Raw genomic sequence first — 21,542 nt, 5'->3', positions numbered from 1 at the left:
GGCAAAGTCTTTTTGTACAGTTTTGTACATTTTAACACAATTTCATTCCCACATTTGTGAAAGAAAAACACTTTTTGGGAAAGTCTGTGACTAAACCATCAAATCTGATAAAGGTTATTTAAATGCTGAGCCACAGCAAAAGAGGAATCATAAAAGAAACATATCGTAACCCTAATTTCTGGGGAAGACAACTCATTTTGATACAGCAGCTCCTCAACATACACATAAACAGTATGTATGTTTCTGTAGTAAACCAGCCCACTATAGTGAGTACCAAAAATACGAAAAATGGACCTTGGGCTTATTTTTTGGACTTTTATTTGAAATGAAATGCACAACATGTAACATTAACACATTAACAGTAATTGACTTTTTCAATGTTGGTCTCTGCCTTTTTCCTTCTTATCACAATAGGAGTTATAATATTAATGGGCATCCAGTCAAGTAGCTAGTCAGTAGCACCTTGGCTATAATATTAACACATGCACATGACACAACAGCTAGCTTCTCTCATTCCAATTCAAACAGAGGACAGTGGTATTAACCACCTGTAATGTTTCTTAGCTAGAAAAAACATCAGCTAACGCCTACCTAACAACATAAACAGTGACCTACGATTAAATGCAGCAAAAATGAGGACTGGTAATGATAATAATGTGTTGGTATTGAGGGGTATTTTTGTTGTTAAAATATTACGTTTCAACCAAGTACTGTATGGTTTTGACACTTTTCTAGCTTGTTAAAAATGGACATACAGTAACAAAAATAAAAAATAAAAATCTCTCAAATATTAGGGGTTCTTGGATTCAATTTAGGGGTGCTTCAGCACCCCCAAATATGGGCTAAGAACACCTATGGCTGTGGGAGATTGTCTGCAGTGTTATGTTTGAATAGTTCTAAAATAAGAACCACAATAGCTTGAGTATTCAGTCTTTTTTCAGCACAAAACGAACACTTCTGTCTTCTTGTCATCGCATCATGACCTCATGTTACCTTATCTTAAGTATAGTGCAAGTGTAATTATGTTATAATTTCCCTGTAATGGCTGCGGGAGATCGTTGCTTCCATAGTTCTGTATATATCGACCTAAAATAAAAACTATAATAGCTATATTTTTCTTTTCGAAACAAAAATCTAGGGCTTCTGTCTTTTGTGTTATCATGTTGGATGCTCACAATAACATAATTGCGCTACGTTACATGTGGTGTGAACCACATGAAAATGTCCGGTGGCGCCAGAGGAGTGAATGATGAATCCATCATAGTGCTTTTTCACTCTCCTCATAAAAATGAGCTTATCTCAAAAACAAAATGATGTACATAGTTCAAATAACTCATGGAGTGTTAAGAAATATTTAGTTTGTGTTTCTACATTTTAAAATCTTTGGGATCAATATGTCTTATGTTTTTATTTAGTAAAATCTATAAAACAGTCTGATTTTTGCATTTTTTATGACACAATTTCAATACTTTTATCAAGTATTATGGTTTATTGGCTTACATAACCTTAACCACAACCTTACATAGCTTGGGTTGTACAGATTTTAGGGATATGAAACATTTTAAGATACTCAAAGCATACAAACTTCTACTGTAGAAATGGTGCATAAGAGAACTTTTCAACATTATGTTTTAAAAAAACACAGTGTCTCTCCATGTACTGCAGCCTGCAATTACACCTTCAAATTGCTAGCTGGCGGTGGTGTTTCAGTGCAACTGTGTTACTTTCTGTGAAGTACAATATTTGTCTCCATTATAACTCAAAGTTTACAGACAAAACAGTTGTAATTTGCTGGACACATTTTTATGAGGGGCCATCAGGGACATTATTCAGAATTACCTCTTACATACACTACTGAAACACTCTCACATAAACAACTGAAAAATTATTCACTCAGACACACTACTAAAACGCTCTCACACATACAAGTGAAATGCTCTTATATACACTACTGAAACGCTCTCATACATACAAGTGAGTGAAACGCTCTCACACACACTAGTGAAACGCTCTCATACACACTAGTGAAATGCTCTCATACACACTACTGAAACGCTCTCGCACACACTAGTGAAATGCTCTCACACACACTACTGAAACGCTCTCATACACACTACTGAAATGCTCTCACACACACTACTGAAACGCTCTCACACACACTACTGAAATGCTCTCATACACACTACTGAAATGCTCTTATATACACTAGTGAAACGCTCTCATACACACTACTGAAATGCTCTTATACACACTACTGAAACGCTCTCGCACACACTAGTGAAATGCTCTCACACACACTACTGAAACGCTCTCATACACACTACTGAAATGCTCTTATATACACTAGTGAAACACTCTCACACACACTACTGAAATGCTCTCATACACACTACTGAAATGCTCTCATGCACGCACAACATTTTGCATAAACTACTGAAAAGCTTTACCACATACTAGTAAAATGCACACAGCTGAAATGCTCTGAAATAGAATGTTAAACTATAACAGTTCAGTGGTGAATATTAAAATTATAGTTAAACAGGAAGGCCCTCCTGTCATGTGATGGAAACAGGAAGACCACACAGGGAAGTGCATGTGCTTTTGCTGAGTTTGAAGTACTTCAACCCTTGCTTCAACCACAATGTATGTTCATCTGATATTCTTCATTTTTCAAATCCAAGCTTTATTTTTTGAAGTGAGAGGCAATGAGGAGGATGTTTTCGTTTTTTTTACTAGTGCTCTGCAATGCATTGAGAGGCTGCAAAGAGAGGAGTCTGACAATTTCCATCAGGAGAGGCTTTATAGAGAGCTTAATGAGCATACTCAAACTCTATCTGCATTTCTTGCTGTGTGTGATGATAGGGATGTCGGAAACCTTCTAGGATCATTGTATAGATGCTTTCGCAACTTGCTGCATGAACATGAGGCCAGACAGAGATCCACTGAAGTGACCACAAATTTGGCACCTCCAACAACCTTGACTGGCCATCCAGGACAGCCCAGATACAGCATAGCCACTGAACAGATTTCTCACTGTGTGTCCATCGGTATGTCATGGCAGAGAATTGCATCATGCTTTGGAATTAGTCGAAGAACACCATACAGACACAAAGACTGGGAATTGAGCCATTAAGGTATTCTGTATTGTCAAATCAAGACCTGGACAGAGTTGTAACTCATATATTACAGAACACTCCAAATGCAGGTGAAGCATACATACTTGGAAGCCTGAGATCGCGTGGCTTGAGGATTCAGCGCTGGCGGGTCAGACAGACATCAAGTGGATCCTATTGGGCAATCATTTAGACGTTGTCTTGCTATACATCGAAGAGTCTATAGTGTTCAGGCCCCTAACCAGTTATGGTGAGTAAATGTTATGTATAAGGAAAACAAGTACATATATACATATGTATGTGTGTGTGGCATGCATCACACATATACTGTATACACACATATATATGTGTATGTGTATATATATATATATATGTATATACAGTACAGGCCAAAAGTTTGGACACACCTTCTCATTCAATGCGTTTTCTTTATTTTCATGACTATTTACATTGTAGATTCTCACTGAAGGCATCAAAACTATGAATGAACACATGTGGAGTTATGTACTTAACAAAAAAAGGTGAAATAACTGAAAACATGTTTTATATTCTAGTTTCTTCAAAATAGCCACCCTTTGCTCTGATTACTGCTTTGCACACTCTTGGCATTCTCTCCATGAGCTTCAAGAGGTAGTCACCTGAAATGGTTTCCACTTCACAGGTGTGCCTTATCAGGGTTAATTAGTGGAATTTCTTGCTTTATCAATGGGGTTGGGACCATCAGTTGTGTTGTGCAGAAGTCAGGTTAATACACAGCCGACAGCCCTATTGGACAACTGTTAAAATTCATATTATGGCAAGAACCAATCAGCTAACTAAAGAAAAACGAGTGGCCATCATTACTTTAAGAAATGAAGGTCAGTCAGTCTGGAAAATTGCAAAAACTTTAAATGTGTCCCCAAGTGGAGTCGCAAAAACCATCAAGCGCTACAACGAAACTGGCACACATGAGGACCGACCCAGGAAAGGAAGACCAAGAGTCACCTCTGCTTCTGAGGATAAGTTCATCCGAGTCACCAGCCTCAGAAATCGCAAGTTGACAGCAGCTCAGATCAGAGACCAGATGAATGCCACACAGAGTTCTAGCAGTAGACCCATCTCTAAAACAACTGTTAAGAGGAGACTGCGCCAATCAGGCCTTCATGGTCAAATAGCTGCTAGGAAACCACTGCTAAGGAGAGGCAACAAGCAGAAGAGATTTGTTTGGGCCAAGAAACACAAGGAATGGACATTAGACCAGTGGAAATCTGTGCTTTGATCTGATGAGTCCAAATTTGAGATCTTTGGTTCCAACCGCTGTGTCTTTGTGAGACGCAGAAAAGGTGAACGGATGGATTCCACATGCCTGGTTCCCACTGTGAAGCATGGAGGAGGAGGTGTGATGGTGTGGGGGTGTTTTGCTGGTGACACTGTTGGGGATTTATTCAAAATTGAAGGCACACTGAACCAGCATGGCTACCACAGCATCCTGCAGCGACACGCCATCCCATCCGGTTTGCGTTTAGTTGGACGATCATTTATTTTTCAACAGGACAATGACCCCAAACACACCTCCAGGCTGTGTAAGGGCTATTTGACCAAGAAGGAGAGTGATGGAGTGCTGCGGCAGATGACCTGGCCTCCACAGTCACCGGACCTGAACCCAATTGAGATGGTTTGGGCTGAGCTGGACCGCAGAGTGAAGGCAAAGGGGCCAACAAGAGCTAAACACCTCTGGGAACTCCTTCAAGACTGTTGGAAAACCATTTCAGGTGACTACCTCTTGAAGCTCATGGAGAGAATGCCAAGAGTGTGCAAAGCAGTAATCAGAGCAAAGGGTAGCTATTTTGAAGAAACTAGAATATAAAACATGTTTTCAGTTATTTCACCTTTTTTTGTTAAGTACATAACTCCACGTGTTCATTCATAGTTTTGATGCCTTCAGTGAGAATCTACAATGTAAATAGTCATGAAAATAAAGAAAACGCATTGAATGAGAAGGTGTGTCCAAACTTTTGGCCTGTACTGTATATATATATATATATATATATATATATACACATATATATATATATATATATATATATATATATATATATATATATATATACACATATATATATATATATATATATATATATATATATATATATACACATATATATATATATATATATATATATATATATATATATATATATATATATATATACACATATATATATATATATATATATATATATATATATATATATATATATATATATATATATATACACACACACACACATATATACACATATACATACACATATATACATATATATGTACATATATATAGTTTTAAGTATATATTTTCTTCCCAACAGGCATTTTGACGGCAACCACAAGCTGGTCAGGTGGCGGATGGTCTTTCATGGCTGTGTGGATGGCTTCAGCCAGACTATTATATACTTACGGTGCTTGTCCAACAACAGAGCCTCAACCGTCTTGTCATTATTACTAGACGGGGTACAGAACTTTGGCTTGCCTTTAAGGGTCAGATGTGATCATGGTATGGAAAATGTAAATGTTGCCCGTTTTATGTTGGAAAGAAGAGGATTGAACAGTGTTATTACAGGTGTATCAGTACACAACCAAAGGATTGGGAGACTATGGGCAGAACTCAATAGAGTTGTATCTAGACACTTTATAAATATCTTTAACTTCATGGAGGAAAAGGGTGTACTAGACTCACTGAATGAACTACATTTATTTTGTCTGCATTATGTTTATTTACCAAGGATTGAAAGAGCAGTAACAGAATTTATCGATCAGTGGAACAACCATGGCCTCTCTACACAAGGGGGGCAGACACCTCTTCAGCTGTGGCATTATGGTGTCATTAATAATGCAGGAATCCATCCAGCTATAAACAGCATTTTTGATGCTGATAACTACTATGGCATTGATGAAGAAGGGCCATTACCTGAACTTCAAACCAATAATAATGTTGTAATTCCAGACATAGATGTAACCATTAATGAGACCACAATGAACATTATTCAACAAGTGAACCCACTTGAAAATGATGGGAACCATGGAATAGATGTTTTTTCTTCACTTCTGCACTTTCTTCAGTGAAAAACATGGGAATTATGTTAAGGTTTGTTAAAATGTTTTCTTCACTTGTGCAGTGTATGCTGTGAATTAAAGTTTTGTTAAAACATTGTAAAACATTTTATGAAAAACAAATGAACATGTTATACAGAGTATATGTTCAGCTTAATTGTTTAAATTTTAACTGTCTAAACAAGTATGTTAAAAGAAAGTTTGGTAAGAATATGAAACATGCCGTTAAAATAAATGTAAATATGTTTTAAAACATAGGTTGACTGAGTCAACTGAATTGTGGTGAAACTATATAAAATACATTAGTTATATTGCATACGGCATTCAGAAATGAAACCAATAACTCTCTTTCAGAAGACAACTAACAACTAACTTTCTTCAGAAAACAGACTGAGACAAGCACAAAGGTAGAGACAGAGAAAGTGAGACACAGACTGAAGTTTTCAGAGCATGACATGTTTATGCCCCGCCAAACCCATATGTGTTTCCTAATGCAAAGTCAAACTTCTCCTTGAACAGTTGGTAAGACACATGTAGTGGCAACTTGATGCAGTTAACACATGTGTTGGCAAGAGGGAACATTGATGTAGAGAAGCCATCATCTCCTTTACGAATGAACTGGACAGAAGGAGTTGGGGAAAAGCCGATAGGTGGTACCACAGATGCTCTAGTTGTGAAGGCCAATATCTATCTAGTTTGGATGGCCCTTCTTCTTCTGTAAAAACAAAAATATTATCAGTGGTAGCTGGTCCAATAAATGTGTATGTGAATCATCTCTAAAGCAATTAATATCAGCTGATACTGAATAAATTGTCCAGTAAGAGTATTTCACTTCTCAAAACCAAAGCGTCTAAAATCTGAAAGCCTCTTATAGCAATAAATTTATAACAGGTCTTTCAACATTCGCAGGTTGCTTTGTGATAATGTTGAAAAAAACAGAATGATACTAAAAAAACAGATGCATCAGTTTATTTGACCATTAAACCATTAATTACCTTCTGCATCTTGGAGACAGTCCCTCCAGAAAGTAACAACCATCTCCTTAGCAGCTCTCTTGTTGCTCTCTTCTGGAGAGAGACAAATGCTGAAAAGATCATCCACCTGGTCAGCAGTGAGTGTTTTCGGCTCATAGCAGAACAGGGGTCGAAAGCTGTCTGGATGCCGTCATATTTGGTCCAGAGCCCCAAGAGTTTTCAGTCCTTCACAGAATCTGTACAAACAACACGGAATAACTGTACAATCCATAATTCACCTGTACACTGTCAAACTGTCCCTTGGTTTTATACAAACATAACAGATTTTGTGAAGCTAGTCTTACACCTTGTTGGTCAATGGTTACAATTATTACTCCTTTTGAGATTGATCTGACTGTACAACAACTAACACTGAATACCTCTGAAATGGACCTTGAACCCTGTGGATGACCTGAAACATGACAATGTCTTGTACCAGCAGATTCCTGTCTCTTATCAACCGCATAGGCCTCAGACATCCTGCATTGGCCAAGTAGTCAAGCAAAGGTGCATTTGATTTCTCAAGGTCCTCAAGGGTTGTACTTTCAGACACCTAGTATCACAAGAAGCAGCAAGATGGCTTGTTATGGAAGTTTCTTATTAGTCTTTTAACTTATTAGTAAGAACCCAGACACTAGTGGTCTGCATACTACAGAATGCCTAGAGGTCCCCTAAAAGTTCATAGCAGTGCAGGTTTTTTTCCACACACTGCTACAATGCGATAAATAACAAGGAAAATATGCTTTGCTGTCGACACTTGTCCGTTGAATAGTGGTGGCATTCAAATTACAACATATGGAAAAATTGGGCTGATACTCCTTTTCAAAATGAAAAACAACAAGATAACCTTTTAATAATAAACTAATAAACTAATTCTAATGCAGTATAACATTTAAAAGCTATCAACTGACCTTTTTGACTTTTTCCAAGAGTTCTGTGTCAGCTATATCTTCTAGTTTTGGATTTGCTGAACCATTGACCAGAAGACAAAATACTGTTGGCGAGAGGAAGTTTGGTGGTGGACCGCCATGCACCAAGCTCACTGCAATGGCTCTGCCAGCAATGTAGTACCAGTCCTCTCTTAGAGCTACAAAACAATGGCATAAAAGGAAATATAATATTCATAAATACCACATTTCAGCAAACAAAACTGGCTGTCAATTAAAGGCTGGGTCTCGAATGATGACCGGGGCCATGGTTGACACAAACAAATAAAAGCTAGATCTAAAACATGAGTGGAGAAGTGAGCTGCCATTATAATATGCATGCCAAGGATGATGCACATTTCGAATCACTTAATCTAATAAATTCAGCAGTATAATTTTGCTAAGTCCAGGGTGAAAAATACTGACTTTTCCTTTTCAGCGTGACTATCCAAATTCAGTAACTGTGGATGCATTTCTTAGCAAAACTGGATTGCATAGTACAATACATGTGCCACAAGATGACAGTAGCCAAATTTCAAGGGCCATATGGGAACGTTGCAAGTCAAAGTTTTCCACAACACATTCCTGCAAATGTTTCACAATAAAAAATGTATTAAGAGAAGGGCTTCAATCTGATGAAACTGTAGAGGGGTTTTAATTGAAAACAGAAAGTGCTGAGTTTGAATTTATCACATAATGCAGTAGGCAGATTGACGCTTTATACTAAAATATGACCAATTATGCTTAAAGCCCTGCCTCTAAAACAAGCGCACTTTATAAAAGCCTGGTACCTTCTACAGTTGAGGTAAGTAAAGGCCCCCATCACTATTTGAGGAAATACATTAAGACACGCTACTATATGAAACCATGGGATTTCCAGTATTATATTATATAAACTGTAAATCTGTTCAAAAGCTACAAGTAGCATGTCAAAATCACAATCAATTAAAATGGCTCACATTATGAATTTTTAGAAAAGCCAGGCATTACCAGTACTGTCAAGAGCCAAGTTCTTGCTGTTTTCTTTTCCCTCAAACATGGGTGACCTGGCAATAGTCTCCATCAGCAGCCTTAAGAATTCCCTTCTTGGTCCTCCTAAATCAACTCCTTCTTCATTTCTCCCCATGTCATCGGAGAATTTAACACAGGTCGTAGGATACCCTTCAGAAGCCCTGCATGGCTCCCTCCCATACAGCAGAGTGATTTATATTTAATTTGCACTGCCGTTTTGTGCTAATTTTGCTTGACAGTTCAAGCAGTATCTCTTGGACTGGGACCTTTTCTGCACTATAAACACAAAATCAAAAATGAATGATCAGACAACGACTTGTATTTTGTGAAATTTTTGATGTAAGCAACCATTTAATCCAAAACGTGGATGTGATAATGTAAGGGATATAGGATTCATATCAGTTATGAGATCACATCATTCTTGAGCATTATCCTGATCTCTCAAGCTCACATACTATGTGTGTGCTACTCACATTTGACTCTTCATACTGGCAATTATGGCTTGGTTTAATTCCTCATCATCTGAAGAGTCAGGCGGAAGAGTAGCCACAAGTGTCAAATATGAAGCGTAGTCACCATCATGATCAGTTGTACCAGGTTTCCCATCATCTCTTGCAAGGCAGCCTCCATCATCACCACTGGTGCCAGGGTTCCCATCATCTCTTGCAAGGCAGCCTCCATCATCACCACTGGTGCCAGGGTTCCCATCATCTCTTGCAAGGCAGCCTCCATCATCACCATTGGTGCCAGGGTTCCCATCATCTCTTGCAAGGCAGCCTCCATCATCACCACTGGTGCCAGGGTTCCCATCACCTTTTGCAAGGCAGCCTCCATCATGACCACGACTGCTGACGGTGTGATTGGAGCCATAGCTGTCTTCATGACCAGTACTAGTGCCAGGTTTGCCATCTCCATCATGACTTCTAGTACCAGGATACTCATTACTCCTCATTACTCTAAACCTGGTAGCAGCCCTGGTGGTGCCATTACTGCTCATGTCTGTGCGAATCTGAGGACCATCAACTTCAAAACAATCATCATCGCTGCCCTTAGTTGAACGCATGCTTAACGTTGATCTGGTAGTAATGGGAGAACAGTCATTTTCGTCTTCGGAGTCAATCTTAAACAGAGACAGAAAAATACATATTTCTTTTTTTTTATTATTATATTTAGCACAATTTTTTGAAGTGGTAAAAAACAAACAAAATCCCAAACGTACTAAAAGGGTCCTTGATGGTCTCACATACAGGGCTTTGGTTTTAAAGACCTTGTAAATTAGCATCCCATTCAGCTCCTGACCACCCTGGAGCTTAGGGGACACCAGCTTATTGCCACAAGCCATGAGAAACTGGAGGCTAGAAAGAAGATGGGGATATTACAACAACAACGAAAGCTTTAGGCTATGTGGCACAACAGTGTGTTGTACATTCATTGTTAGCCATTGTCGTTACTGTGTGTGTAGGGGCGCCACTTTGGCTTCTTGCTCCAATTAACTGTGTGACTGAATCAAGTAGATTTTAAAACAAATGCTGAGCAAATGTTTGTAATAATCATGATTGCACTTTTTATAATAAACAGAAAAATACATTATTAATATATGTTACAAAGTAAGTGGAAAAAAGAGGCATTTACCTGACATCGTCTGGAATGTGCTCACCAAAGCCATCCCTGATGCGTTCTAAAACAGTCTGGTGGTCCCAGTCCTTCTGGAATTCAACGGCACTGAGGATGTGTCCATGTTTGTGTAACCATGATTTTGGACCTTGTTTGCACACTACTCCCCATGATTGATTAGGGAGTAGTATTACATCCTTGTTGAAATGGCCATGCTGCTGTGTCCTGACTCTGAAATAAGAATGTAACAATCAGACCACATGAAAACAGCCAACACAATATAAGTCATACTGCTATAGGAAATACAATACAAAATACTAACCCCCACCCCCTATCAATATTATATCAGTAATGGGTAGTGGTTATCAATATCAGTTATATTTTACCCACTAATATTCATATTTAGGTCAAATATATTCATTTTAACCTATTTTATCACTTCAAGCCCTGAATACTCTTATTTACATGATTTCTCTCTGAGCCATAAATCTACCATGAAAAACCATATTCTGCCCTTCCCTTTAACACAGACTCATTAGCTATTGTAGGCTGTGGACAGGGCATGGAAGGTCATAATTTGTCAACTGAGGTGTCAACCGAAAGGTCAGAGTTCAGCAGCCACCTTGAAATAGGACTGGTGTTTCTGAGTGATACAAATGTAATGTAAAAAGGGAATATATAATAAACAGCCATTCCTTTATGCTGAGACATACATGAAAAAATAAGCAAAAACCAAAAAAGGGAGCATACATAAAAAGTATTTTTATGTATAATCAGTATTTTTTTTACTACAGTACTTGACTTAAAACTTCAAATGCTGATGAAGGATTTATTTAATCACAGCAGTAATATGCAGTGTATTATTGCTTCAGTGTGGGGCAGAAAATAACAGAGGATTTACAGACTGTAACAACAGACAACAGTAACAACAGTCAGTAACGTTAGTTTAAGACATGGCACTGTTCAAGTAAACAACCAATATGCCCAAATAACAACATTAGATTATGCCTGGTGCAACAGCAGTGCAGAAATGACTTCTAACATAATGGAAGGGATGAAGAAACATTTAGTAAATGGAAGTTAGGCTTGGGAAAAAGATATACAGTACAGTAGACATTTGAATTGATAATCTTTTATGTGAGCTTTAGTTACATTTCAGTGGATAAAATATGTTTAGCTGCAGCTGCCCTCTCACACAGCAGTTATGTTACATTTATAACTTAGTTTCCTGCAGTGGTGCTCCTGCTGCTTCTCCAAACTGACCCACATCTACTGTAAGATTTTGTTTTCACTGTCTGCTTTCACACACCAGGTGAAGAACAGATTCATTATCAACGTCGACAGATTTTATTACCTGCTGACTTACCACCACGTGACTCACATTCCCGCATGTTACCATAGCAACAACGCTACAGCACTACAAACAATACTAGTTGGCACATGCGCCGAATTCGACAGTGTACTTTTCAGTAGATCTGAGACTCTTAGGACCCGCGGAAACTCTGTATCACTATAGTGAGGGCTCAATCATGTTTGTAGTGGAGGCACAAACGGCTAACTGTTTAGCTCACTACCATGCCATGTTGCATTGCGTTGTGTTATGTTTCATTGGATTACACAATAATTTAGAAAGAAAAAAAATTCTAATTACCTTTTCTTCCTCGTGCCTGATGTCCAAGAGCTGAAGCGCTGCGCTTGATAACGCGGCGCACACTCTCTCCGGACTGGAGCTGCAGTTGGCAGTGTCATGCTGCTGTGCTGTCTGGAGGGGAAAAGCGACTTTATGTGACCGTCCAGCGTGTCGCGGCTTCGAGTTGCAACGGTTGGCTGCTGCCCGACTGTTGTCGCATTTGACAAGGTTCTGATGGTCTCCGCTGAAGCCAGTACAGTGTGAAGTAAAGCTGCTGCCTCGGTTAGGCTACTTGCAGGCTGTTGGGCAGACATTAGTGTTGCCAACAACGTGGCTGACAATCTACACGTGAACCAGGCTGTGAAGTGGGCATTTTTGTTGACCGGAAGACTTTCCGGTTTAACTGAAACACCTTCCGGTTTGACTGAAATGTCTTCCGTTTTAAGTGAAATCCTCTCACACATTATAGTGAAATCCTCTCACACATTATAGTGAAATATATTCACATAATATACTGAAATCCTCTCACACATTATAGTGAAATATATCCACATAATATACTGAAAACCTCTCACACATTATAGTGAAACATATTCACATAATATACTGAAATCCTCTCACACTATAGTTAAATATATTCACATAATATACTGAAAACCTCTCACACATTATAGTGAAACATATTCACATAATATACTGAAATCCTCTCACACATTATAGTGAAATATATTCACATAATATACTGAAAACCTCTCACATTATAGTGAAACATATTCACAAAATATACTGAAATCCTCTCACACATTATAGTGAAACATATTCACATAATATACTGAAAACCTCTCACACATTATAGTGAACCATATTCACATAATATACTGAAATCCTCTCACACATTATAGTGAAATATATCCACATAATATACTGAAAACCTCTCACACATTATAGTGAAATATATTCACATAATATACTGAAAACCTCTCACACATTATAGTGAAATATATCCACATAATATACTGAAAACCTCTCACACTATAGTGAAATATCAATCAATCAATCAATTTTATTTATAAAGCCCAATATCACAAATCACAATTTGCCTCACAGGGCTTTACAGCATACGACATCCCTCTGTCCTTATGACCCTCGCAGCGGATAAGGAAAAACTCCCCAAAAAAACCCCTTTAACGGGGAAAAAAAACGGTAGAAACCTCAGGAAGAGCAACTGAGGAGGGATCCCTCTTCCAGGACGGACAGACGTGCAATAGATGTCGTACAGAACAGATCAGCATAATAAATTAACAGTAATCCGCATGACACAATGAGACAGAGAGAGAGACAGAGACAGAGACAGGGAGAGAGATGCAGGTAATAACAGTAGCTTACAACAACATTATTGAAAGTAATAATATTATAGTTATAGTTCTGGCTACTGTGGTACAATATGTTGAAAGTATGTATTAATATCTGGCAGTATACATGTGTGACAATAGTCATATGTGTATAATAACAGTAGAAGTATGACTAATGACTAATGATGGCAGCAGCAGCAGGAGGCATCTGGCAGGACCACGGCAGCAGCACAACCACACACGTCACGCTGTCCAGGCACCGCTGCGATATGAGTTAATCTGAGAGACAGTGGAGCACAAAGGCTCCGGAGAAGAAGCCGAGTTAGTGACATCCAGAATGGCCGAGCAGTAATAGAATACGAGAGAGAGAGAGAGAAGGAGAGAAGGTGCCCGGTGTATTATGGGGGGGGGGGGTCCTCCGGCAGACTAGGCCTAAGTCAGCCTAACTAGGGGCTGGTACAGGGCAAGCCTGAGCCAGCCCTAACTATAAGCTTTATCAAAGAGGAAAGTCTTAAGACTAGTCTTAAATGTGGAGATGGTGTCTGCCTCCCGGACCGTAACAGGAAGATGATTCCACAGGAGAGGAGCCTGATAGCTGAAGGCTCTAGCTCCTGATCTACTTTTGGAGACTTTAGGGACCACGAGTAACCCTGCGTTCTCAGAGCGCAGTGTTCTGGTGGGATAATATGGCACTATGAGCTCACTAAGATATGATGGAGCTTGACCATTTAGAGCTTTATAAGTTAACAGTAGGATTTTAAATTCAATTCTGGATTTTACAGGGAGCCAGTGCAGAGAAGCTAAAACAGGAGAAATATGATCTCGTTTCTTAGTTCCTGTTAGTACACGTGCTGCTGCATTCTGAATTAGCTGGAGAGTTTTTAAGGACTTACTAGAGCTACCTGATAATAGAGAGTTACAGTAATCCAGCCTAGAGGTAACAAAAGCGTGGACCAATTTTTCTGCATCTTTTCGGGTCAGGATAGGCCTAATTTTCACAATATTACGCAGATGAAAAGATGCAGTCTGTGAGGTTTGTTTTAAATGAGAATTAAAAGACAAATCTTGATCAAATATTACTCCGAGGTTTCTTATGGTAGTGCTAGAGGCCAGAGCAATGCCATCTAGAGAAACTATGTCATCAGATAAAGAGTCTCTGAGTTGTTTGGGGCCAAGAACAATAACTTCAGTTTTGTCTGAATTTAACATCAGGAAATTGGTGCTCATTCAAGTTTTTATGTCTTTAAGGCAGTTATGGAGTTTAGTTAATTGATTACTTTCTTCTGGCTTCATCGATAAATACAACTGAGTATCATCCGCATAACAATGGAAATTTATAGAGTGATTTCTAATGATGTTACCTAAAGGAAGCATATATAGAGTAAATAGGATTGGTCCGAACACAGAACCTTGCGGAACTCCAAAACAAACTTTGGTACGTAAGGATGATTCATTATGAACGTCAACAAACTGAAAACGATCAGATAAATAAGATTTAAACCAGCTTAGTGAAGAACCTTTTAGGCCAATTAAGTGATCCAGTCTCTGCAGTAGAATTTGATGGTCAATTGCGCCGCACTAAGATCTAATAAAACAAGTACAGAGACAAGTCCTTTGTCTGAAGCAATCAGAAGGTCATTTGTAATTTTAACTAGTGCTGTCTCAGTGCTATGATGCACTCTAAATCCTGACTGAAATTCCTCAAACAAATTATTATCATGGAGAAAATCACACAGCTGGTCTGCGACTACTTTCTCAAGGATCTTTGACATAAAGGGAAGATTAGATATTGGTCTATAGTTGGCACCTCTGGATCCAGGGTGGGCTTTTTTAGGAGAGGTTTAATTACAGCTACCTTAAAAGACTGTGGTACATAGCCTGTTAATAAGGATATATTGATCATATCTAATATATGAGTGTTAACTAAAGGAAAGACCTCCTTAAGTAGCCTAGCTGGGATGGGGTCTAAGAGACACGTTGATGATTTAGATGAAGAAATCACTGCTGTCAATTCTTGAAGAGAAATTGGGGAGAAGCAATCTAAATACATATTAGATCTTACAGCTGTGTTTGAGGTTAGATAGGTACTATCTGAGGACAGGAGGTCATGAATTTTGCCTCTAATAGTTAGAATTTTGTCATTAAAAAAGCTCATAAAATCATTACTGCTAAGGGCTAAAGGAATACAAGGCTCAATAGAGCTTTGACTCTCAGTCAGCCTGGCTACAGTGCTGAAAAGAAACCTGGGGTTGTTCTTGTTTTCTTCTATTAATGCTGAGTAATAGTTTGCTCTGGCATTGCGGAGGCCCCTCTTATAAGTTTTGAGACTGTCTGTCCAGATTAAATGAGATTCTTCCAGTTTGGTCAATCGCCAATTCCTTTAAAATTTTCGCGATATTTGTTTTAACTTACAGGTTTGAGAGTTATACCAAGGAGCGAACTTTCTTTGCTTTGTTAACTTCTTTTTAAGAGGAGCTACAGAGTCGAGTGTTGTTCGCAGCGAGCCTACGGCGCTATCAACAAAATGATCAAAGTCGGTACAGGAAACCTCTGTTACTGAGGAACTTGGTATTGAATTTAACGACGGAGTAATCTTTTCCTTAAATTTTGCGACAGCACTATCTGATAAACATCTAGTATAGTAACTGTTGCTGAGTGGCGTGTAATCCGGTAAAAAGAAATCAAAAGTAATCAGATAATGATCCGATAGCGAGGGATTCTGTGGAAATACTTTTAGGTTATAAATTTCAATTCCATACGTCAGAACTAGATCGAGGGTATGGTTAAAACAATGAGTGGGTTCATGTACACCCTGACTGAAGCCAATGGTGTCTAATAATGAGATAAACGCGGTAGCCAGGGAGTCATTATCAACGTCGACATGAATGTTAAAATTGCCTACAATAATAACTTTATCTGATTTAAGAACTAAACTGGATAAAAACTCTGAGAATTCAGATACAAATTCAGAATACGGGCCAGGAGCACGGTACACTATAACAAATAAAAGTGGCTGCGAGGTTTTCCAGGTCGGATGTAAAAGACTAAGAACGAGGCTTTCAAATGAATTATAATCTAGTTTAGGTTTAGGGCTGATTAACAGACTAGAGTTAAAAATGGCTGCAACTCCCCCTCCTCGGCCGCCGCCTCGAGGAATGTGGGTATTATTATGACTGGGAGGAGTGGATTCATTGAGACTGACATATTCATCTTGACACAGCCAGGTTTCTGTGAGACTGAGTAAATCAATATGATTATCTGATATTAATTCGTTTACTAACACTGCTTTAGACGATAGAGACCTGATATTTAACAGCCCGCATTTAATTCTCCTGTTTTGTCTTTCTGTCACAGAAGAGGTTTTAAGTTTTATGAGGTTGTTATGCACAACTCCTCTTTGTTTAATTTTAGATTTAAATAATTTAGGTGGTCGGGGGACAGACACCGTTTGTATAAAACTATGAAAACTATGGCTGGGTAACTGAACTAGAAGCTCAGAGAGGCATATAGGACTGTGTCTCCGAGTCCTGGTCTCAACTCTGGGTTGTCAGGGATTTGATTTACTAATAAAGTTTGCCAGGTTCCTAGAAATGAGAGCAGCTCCATCCAAAGTGGGATGAATGCTGTCTCTCCTAATAAGACCAGGTTTTCCCCAGAAAGTTTGCCAATTATTAACAAAACCCACATCGTTTGCTGGACACCACCTGGACAGCCAGCGATTAAATGATGACATGCGGCTAATCATGTCATCACTGGTCAGATTTGGGAGGGGTCCAGAGAAAACTATGGAGTCCGACATCGTTTTTGCATATTCACACACCAAGGCAATATTAATTTTAGTGACCTCCGATTGGTGTAACTGGGTGTCATTGCCGCCGACGTGAATAACAATCTTACTGAATCTACGTTTAGCTTTAGCCAGCAGTTTTAAATTTGACTCAATGTCGCCCGCTCTGGCCCCAGGGATACATTTGACTATGGCCGCTGGTGTTGCTAACTTCACGTTCCTCAGAATAGAGCTGCCAATAACCAGAGTTTTATCCTCAGCGGGTGTGTCGCTGAGTGGGGAAAAGCGGTTGGAAACGTGAACAGGCTGGTGGTGAGCCGTGGGCTTTGGCTTGGAGCTGTGCCTCTCACGAACAGTTACCCAGCCTCCCGGCTGCACGGGAGTTGCCGGAGGACAGTTAGCAGAGGCTAAGGCTATGCTATGTGGCTCCGCACCGGCTACAGGGGGCTGGCTAACTACCGCAGCTACTGAATGGTTTTCCATGGTGTGGAGCCGCGCTTCTAATTCACTAAGCCTCGCCTCCAACGCAGCAAATAAGCTACACTTATTACAATTACCACTGTCGCTAAAGGAGGCAGAGGCATAACTGAACATTTGGCACACCGAGCAAGAAAGAGCAGAAGGAGAAGCCATCGCTAACTGTAAAGCTAATGTAGCTACCAAGGCTAGTAACGTACAAACAACAGCTAAGAGATTAGCGAGAAAGTCGTAGAAAGGAGGAGAGCTATAAGTGCTTAAACAGAACCACTGTGGGTTAAGACTTGAAGTAGACGTTAAAGCAACTGAAGTGAGAAAGCAGGCTAGCAGAATTCACCAGAGCAGTACAGAGACGCTGTCACAGAAACACCGGAAATGACACAACTCACTTACCGCAATACGTCAGCAAATATATTCACATAATATACTGAAATCCTCTCACACATTATAGTGAAATATATTCACATAATATACTGAAATCCTCTCATTTGTGTGAGATAATAGAACACATAAAGCTTTTTTTATGGAAACTTTTTTCAGTGTTTCTACAAACCATGAATTTTATTTTCAGATGTGGAGGCACTTCAGATTTGGAAAATAGCAATTTTGCTAAAGCCTGGTTTATTACATTTTTTTCTTGTTTTTATACAAGGTTAATGTTTTTCACAGGCATAAATAGGCTATATTTCATTGTTGCGGGAGACAATAAACAGTATAATTTCAGAGAGTGATTCCTGAAGGGGACATGAAAAAAACTGCCTTATTTTACATATTTTTTTAAAAGTCGTATGTCAGTAAAATATATAATATTTCTGACATTAATGTGTCCTCCTCTGATTGTCACTGCCTGTTGCAGCAGGTAGAGAGAGGAGAGGCTGTTTACAACAACCTGTAGAATTTTAAAATTCATAGCAAACTCAGATGTGTTGTTGAACAAGTGGTTTGATAAATGACATATTGGCATTTTACTCATTAAGGTTTTATTGCACTTACAGTTGTCATGTAATATAATAACATAAATTGTAACACTAGTGATAACAGTCTAGTTAGAAATCATTACAACTGTACATTGTGATTTATGCATTACTGCATAAAAGCAGTTGGAGCAACTGAACAGTTGGTTGGTCCTGACTTGCTCTGACGTCATATGCACTGGCCTGGCAACAGAGCTGGACTGGGACAAAAAATCGGCCCGGGCATTTTGAGCCTAGTCCGGCCCACCAGGTATTGATGGAAAGACAATGAAGCCTATGAATGAAAACAAACTTTCTTGTGACACCGCTTGTACACTGTCTTGTTGGTGTATATGTACTTGTCTAATGAATTTAAACCTACACCATCCTCCCAGTCCCATTATTCTATACAGTACTTACTTAGAGGAATCCAAAAGGCTGCTTGGTCTAGTGAACCTCCTGAACAATGAATGTATGATGGGATCCTGAAAATTGGACAGTGAGGAACAGAGGTGAGACATGATCAGTGATGAACATTAAAATGAATAAATGACAGATTTAGTAATATTTTCATAGACTATGTACTCACCACATCAATAAACAGCACAGCAACACATAATACTTCCTCAAACATGGCAACCTTTAAAAAGTGAAGGGATATTTTAAATTGAATGGAAACATGCCCACAATAAAAAAATACAGGTAATTATTGTCCACAAGAGTTTGCTGTTACATGTCAGTAAAAAAAAAAACAATAAGATAAAAACACAACATATCTAGAATAAAGAGGATATTTATGTATAAAAGACAAATACATTTAAGTAGTTACTTTTAACTCCAAGCCACTTTTATGTTAATGTGCAGCATCATATCTCCTGGCAAATCCTAATTTGATTCAATCTAAATTATATTTGCAAGTGGGTTTATGATGAATACTAGCCTAATCATTTGGTTTTACATGAACATTTTTGCTCTGTTGAGCTTTAGCTGTTTCAGAGTAAAGAATTACTGCATAGTGCACTTACATCAATTAATAGACACCGAAATATTTTACTACCTAACTAATAAAGACTAAACTTAACTAACTAAATGAATAAAATAAAGTTACTGAAGCACTAAGATCACCATCACTAGTATAACATCATAGAAACAGCCCAGCAGTAGAGAAACCCCGTCATGCTGCTCAACAGCCAGATAAATTGTTAAATGGTCTACTCATAACTATGCTGTGTTAAGAGTTAGCAAGCACAACGAAAATAAACTATCAACCAAACTTGATTCATATCTGACCCAGGTAGACTGCTGTTCATCACTTCTTACCTGAAGTTCAAATTCCCCTCCAGTTGCACCGACTGTGCCGTCTTCACATAATGCGGCTCCTCCTCCTGCCTCCCCTTCGCCTCATCCACCTGCTGACGGCCACCTCCACCATCATTACCTGCTGCGGCTGCTTTGGATGCCAGCGCGGGTGCGGTCACTGATGCTGCCGCTGAAGAAGCTCCGCCATAGCCAGCAAACATCTGTGTTATTTTAACACATTTGGCAGCATCTTCCTAAAGGGCTTGTCTCTTTTTCTCTCTTATTTTTTCCGCACCTCGTTGAGTTTTTTTGTCAATCTCCTCTCTCTCTGTATGATTGATTGACTGGCAGCCGAGGCCCAAGTGGGAGGAGGCATCGGCCCTGGTATCATGACATGACTAAAAAAAAAAAAAAAAAAAAAAAGAAAAGGCCCGGCCCAAAATTTCCATCGGCCCACCGGGCATACTGCCTGGCAACAATAACCTCACGAAATTGAGGCAGACGCAGTTTTCTGAACCTGCGTTGCTCTCCACCAACTGCAAGACCCAGGGCATTATGGGAAATGCCTGGCTCTCACCTGATCTAATAGCTGATTGGTTTAGATGCTGACTCTACTATATGAAGTTTTATAGAAACTTCTCTATTTTGTTGAAGTAGAGTTATTTTAATTTTATGTGTCTGATTTTGAAGGTTGATTGTGTTAACAGAATACATGTTGTGGCAGTTAGTGATCAGTGACTAAATAAATCAGTTTTACAAATCATAAAATGCCTACAATAGTTGTTGTCTAATATATATTAACATTGCACTGATTTTAATATTGAAGTCTTTATCAACACCAAAACTTCTATGTCTGAAAGTGATGTGATTGTTAAAAACATGTGGACAGACGTGACGCCCTAACAGTCCGAGTATCTGACAGATCAATAATATGATATAGCTTTTCTCCTCTTTCTTCTATTAATGTTTTTAATGTATTGATGTGGTTTAGAGGGACAGGTCTGCTCAGCTCAGTTATACACAGCAGCAAACTGATAAGATGATGATTTACATGAGAATTCATGTCACACTTACATTTAACCATGAATAGAAATCACAAATCACATGTAGAACACTTTAGTGCCATTATTTAAACAACTGGAGAGACTGTGTACAAACTGATGTATAGAGTCTGAGAACATTTTAATAAATCTGAATTAGATCTAATGGGGTGTGAGTGTTTCTGCAACTTCCTGTAAGGCTGGTCCACACTCCATCTAACATAGCTGGTGGCGATA

At 38.8% G+C, this 21,542-nt stretch overlaps 2 protein-coding genes across 3 annotated transcripts in view; one reads left to right on the top strand and one right to left on the bottom strand.

Moving 5' to 3' along the window:
- Nucleotides 1–21,542, top strand: part of LOC117251103 (rho guanine nucleotide exchange factor 2-like) — a 377,871-nt gene that overhangs the window by 139,634 nt on the left and 216,695 nt on the right. The gene's annotated exons all lie outside the window — the stretch shown is intronic.
- On the bottom strand, nucleotides 5,843–12,795 carry LOC144467463 (uncharacterized). The gene is given in 9 exon segments (XM_078176118.1): nucleotides 5,843–6,918; nucleotides 7,199–7,413; nucleotides 8,128–8,303; nucleotides 9,133–9,290; nucleotides 9,292–9,429; nucleotides 9,627–10,273; nucleotides 10,373–10,508; nucleotides 10,786–10,998; nucleotides 12,419–12,795. Coding segments are annotated over 8 exon segments (1,770 nt in total). The 5' UTR covers nucleotides 12,712–12,795; the 3' UTR covers nucleotides 5,843–6,918; nucleotides 7,199–7,404.

This window comes from Epinephelus lanceolatus, chromosome 16 (genome assembly GCF_041903045.1).
Source record: "Epinephelus lanceolatus isolate andai-2023 chromosome 16, ASM4190304v1, whole genome shotgun sequence".
NCBI lineage: Eukaryota > Metazoa > Chordata > Actinopteri > Perciformes > Serranidae > Epinephelus > Epinephelus lanceolatus.
This window is presented reverse-complemented; position numbering and strand designations above follow the sequence as displayed.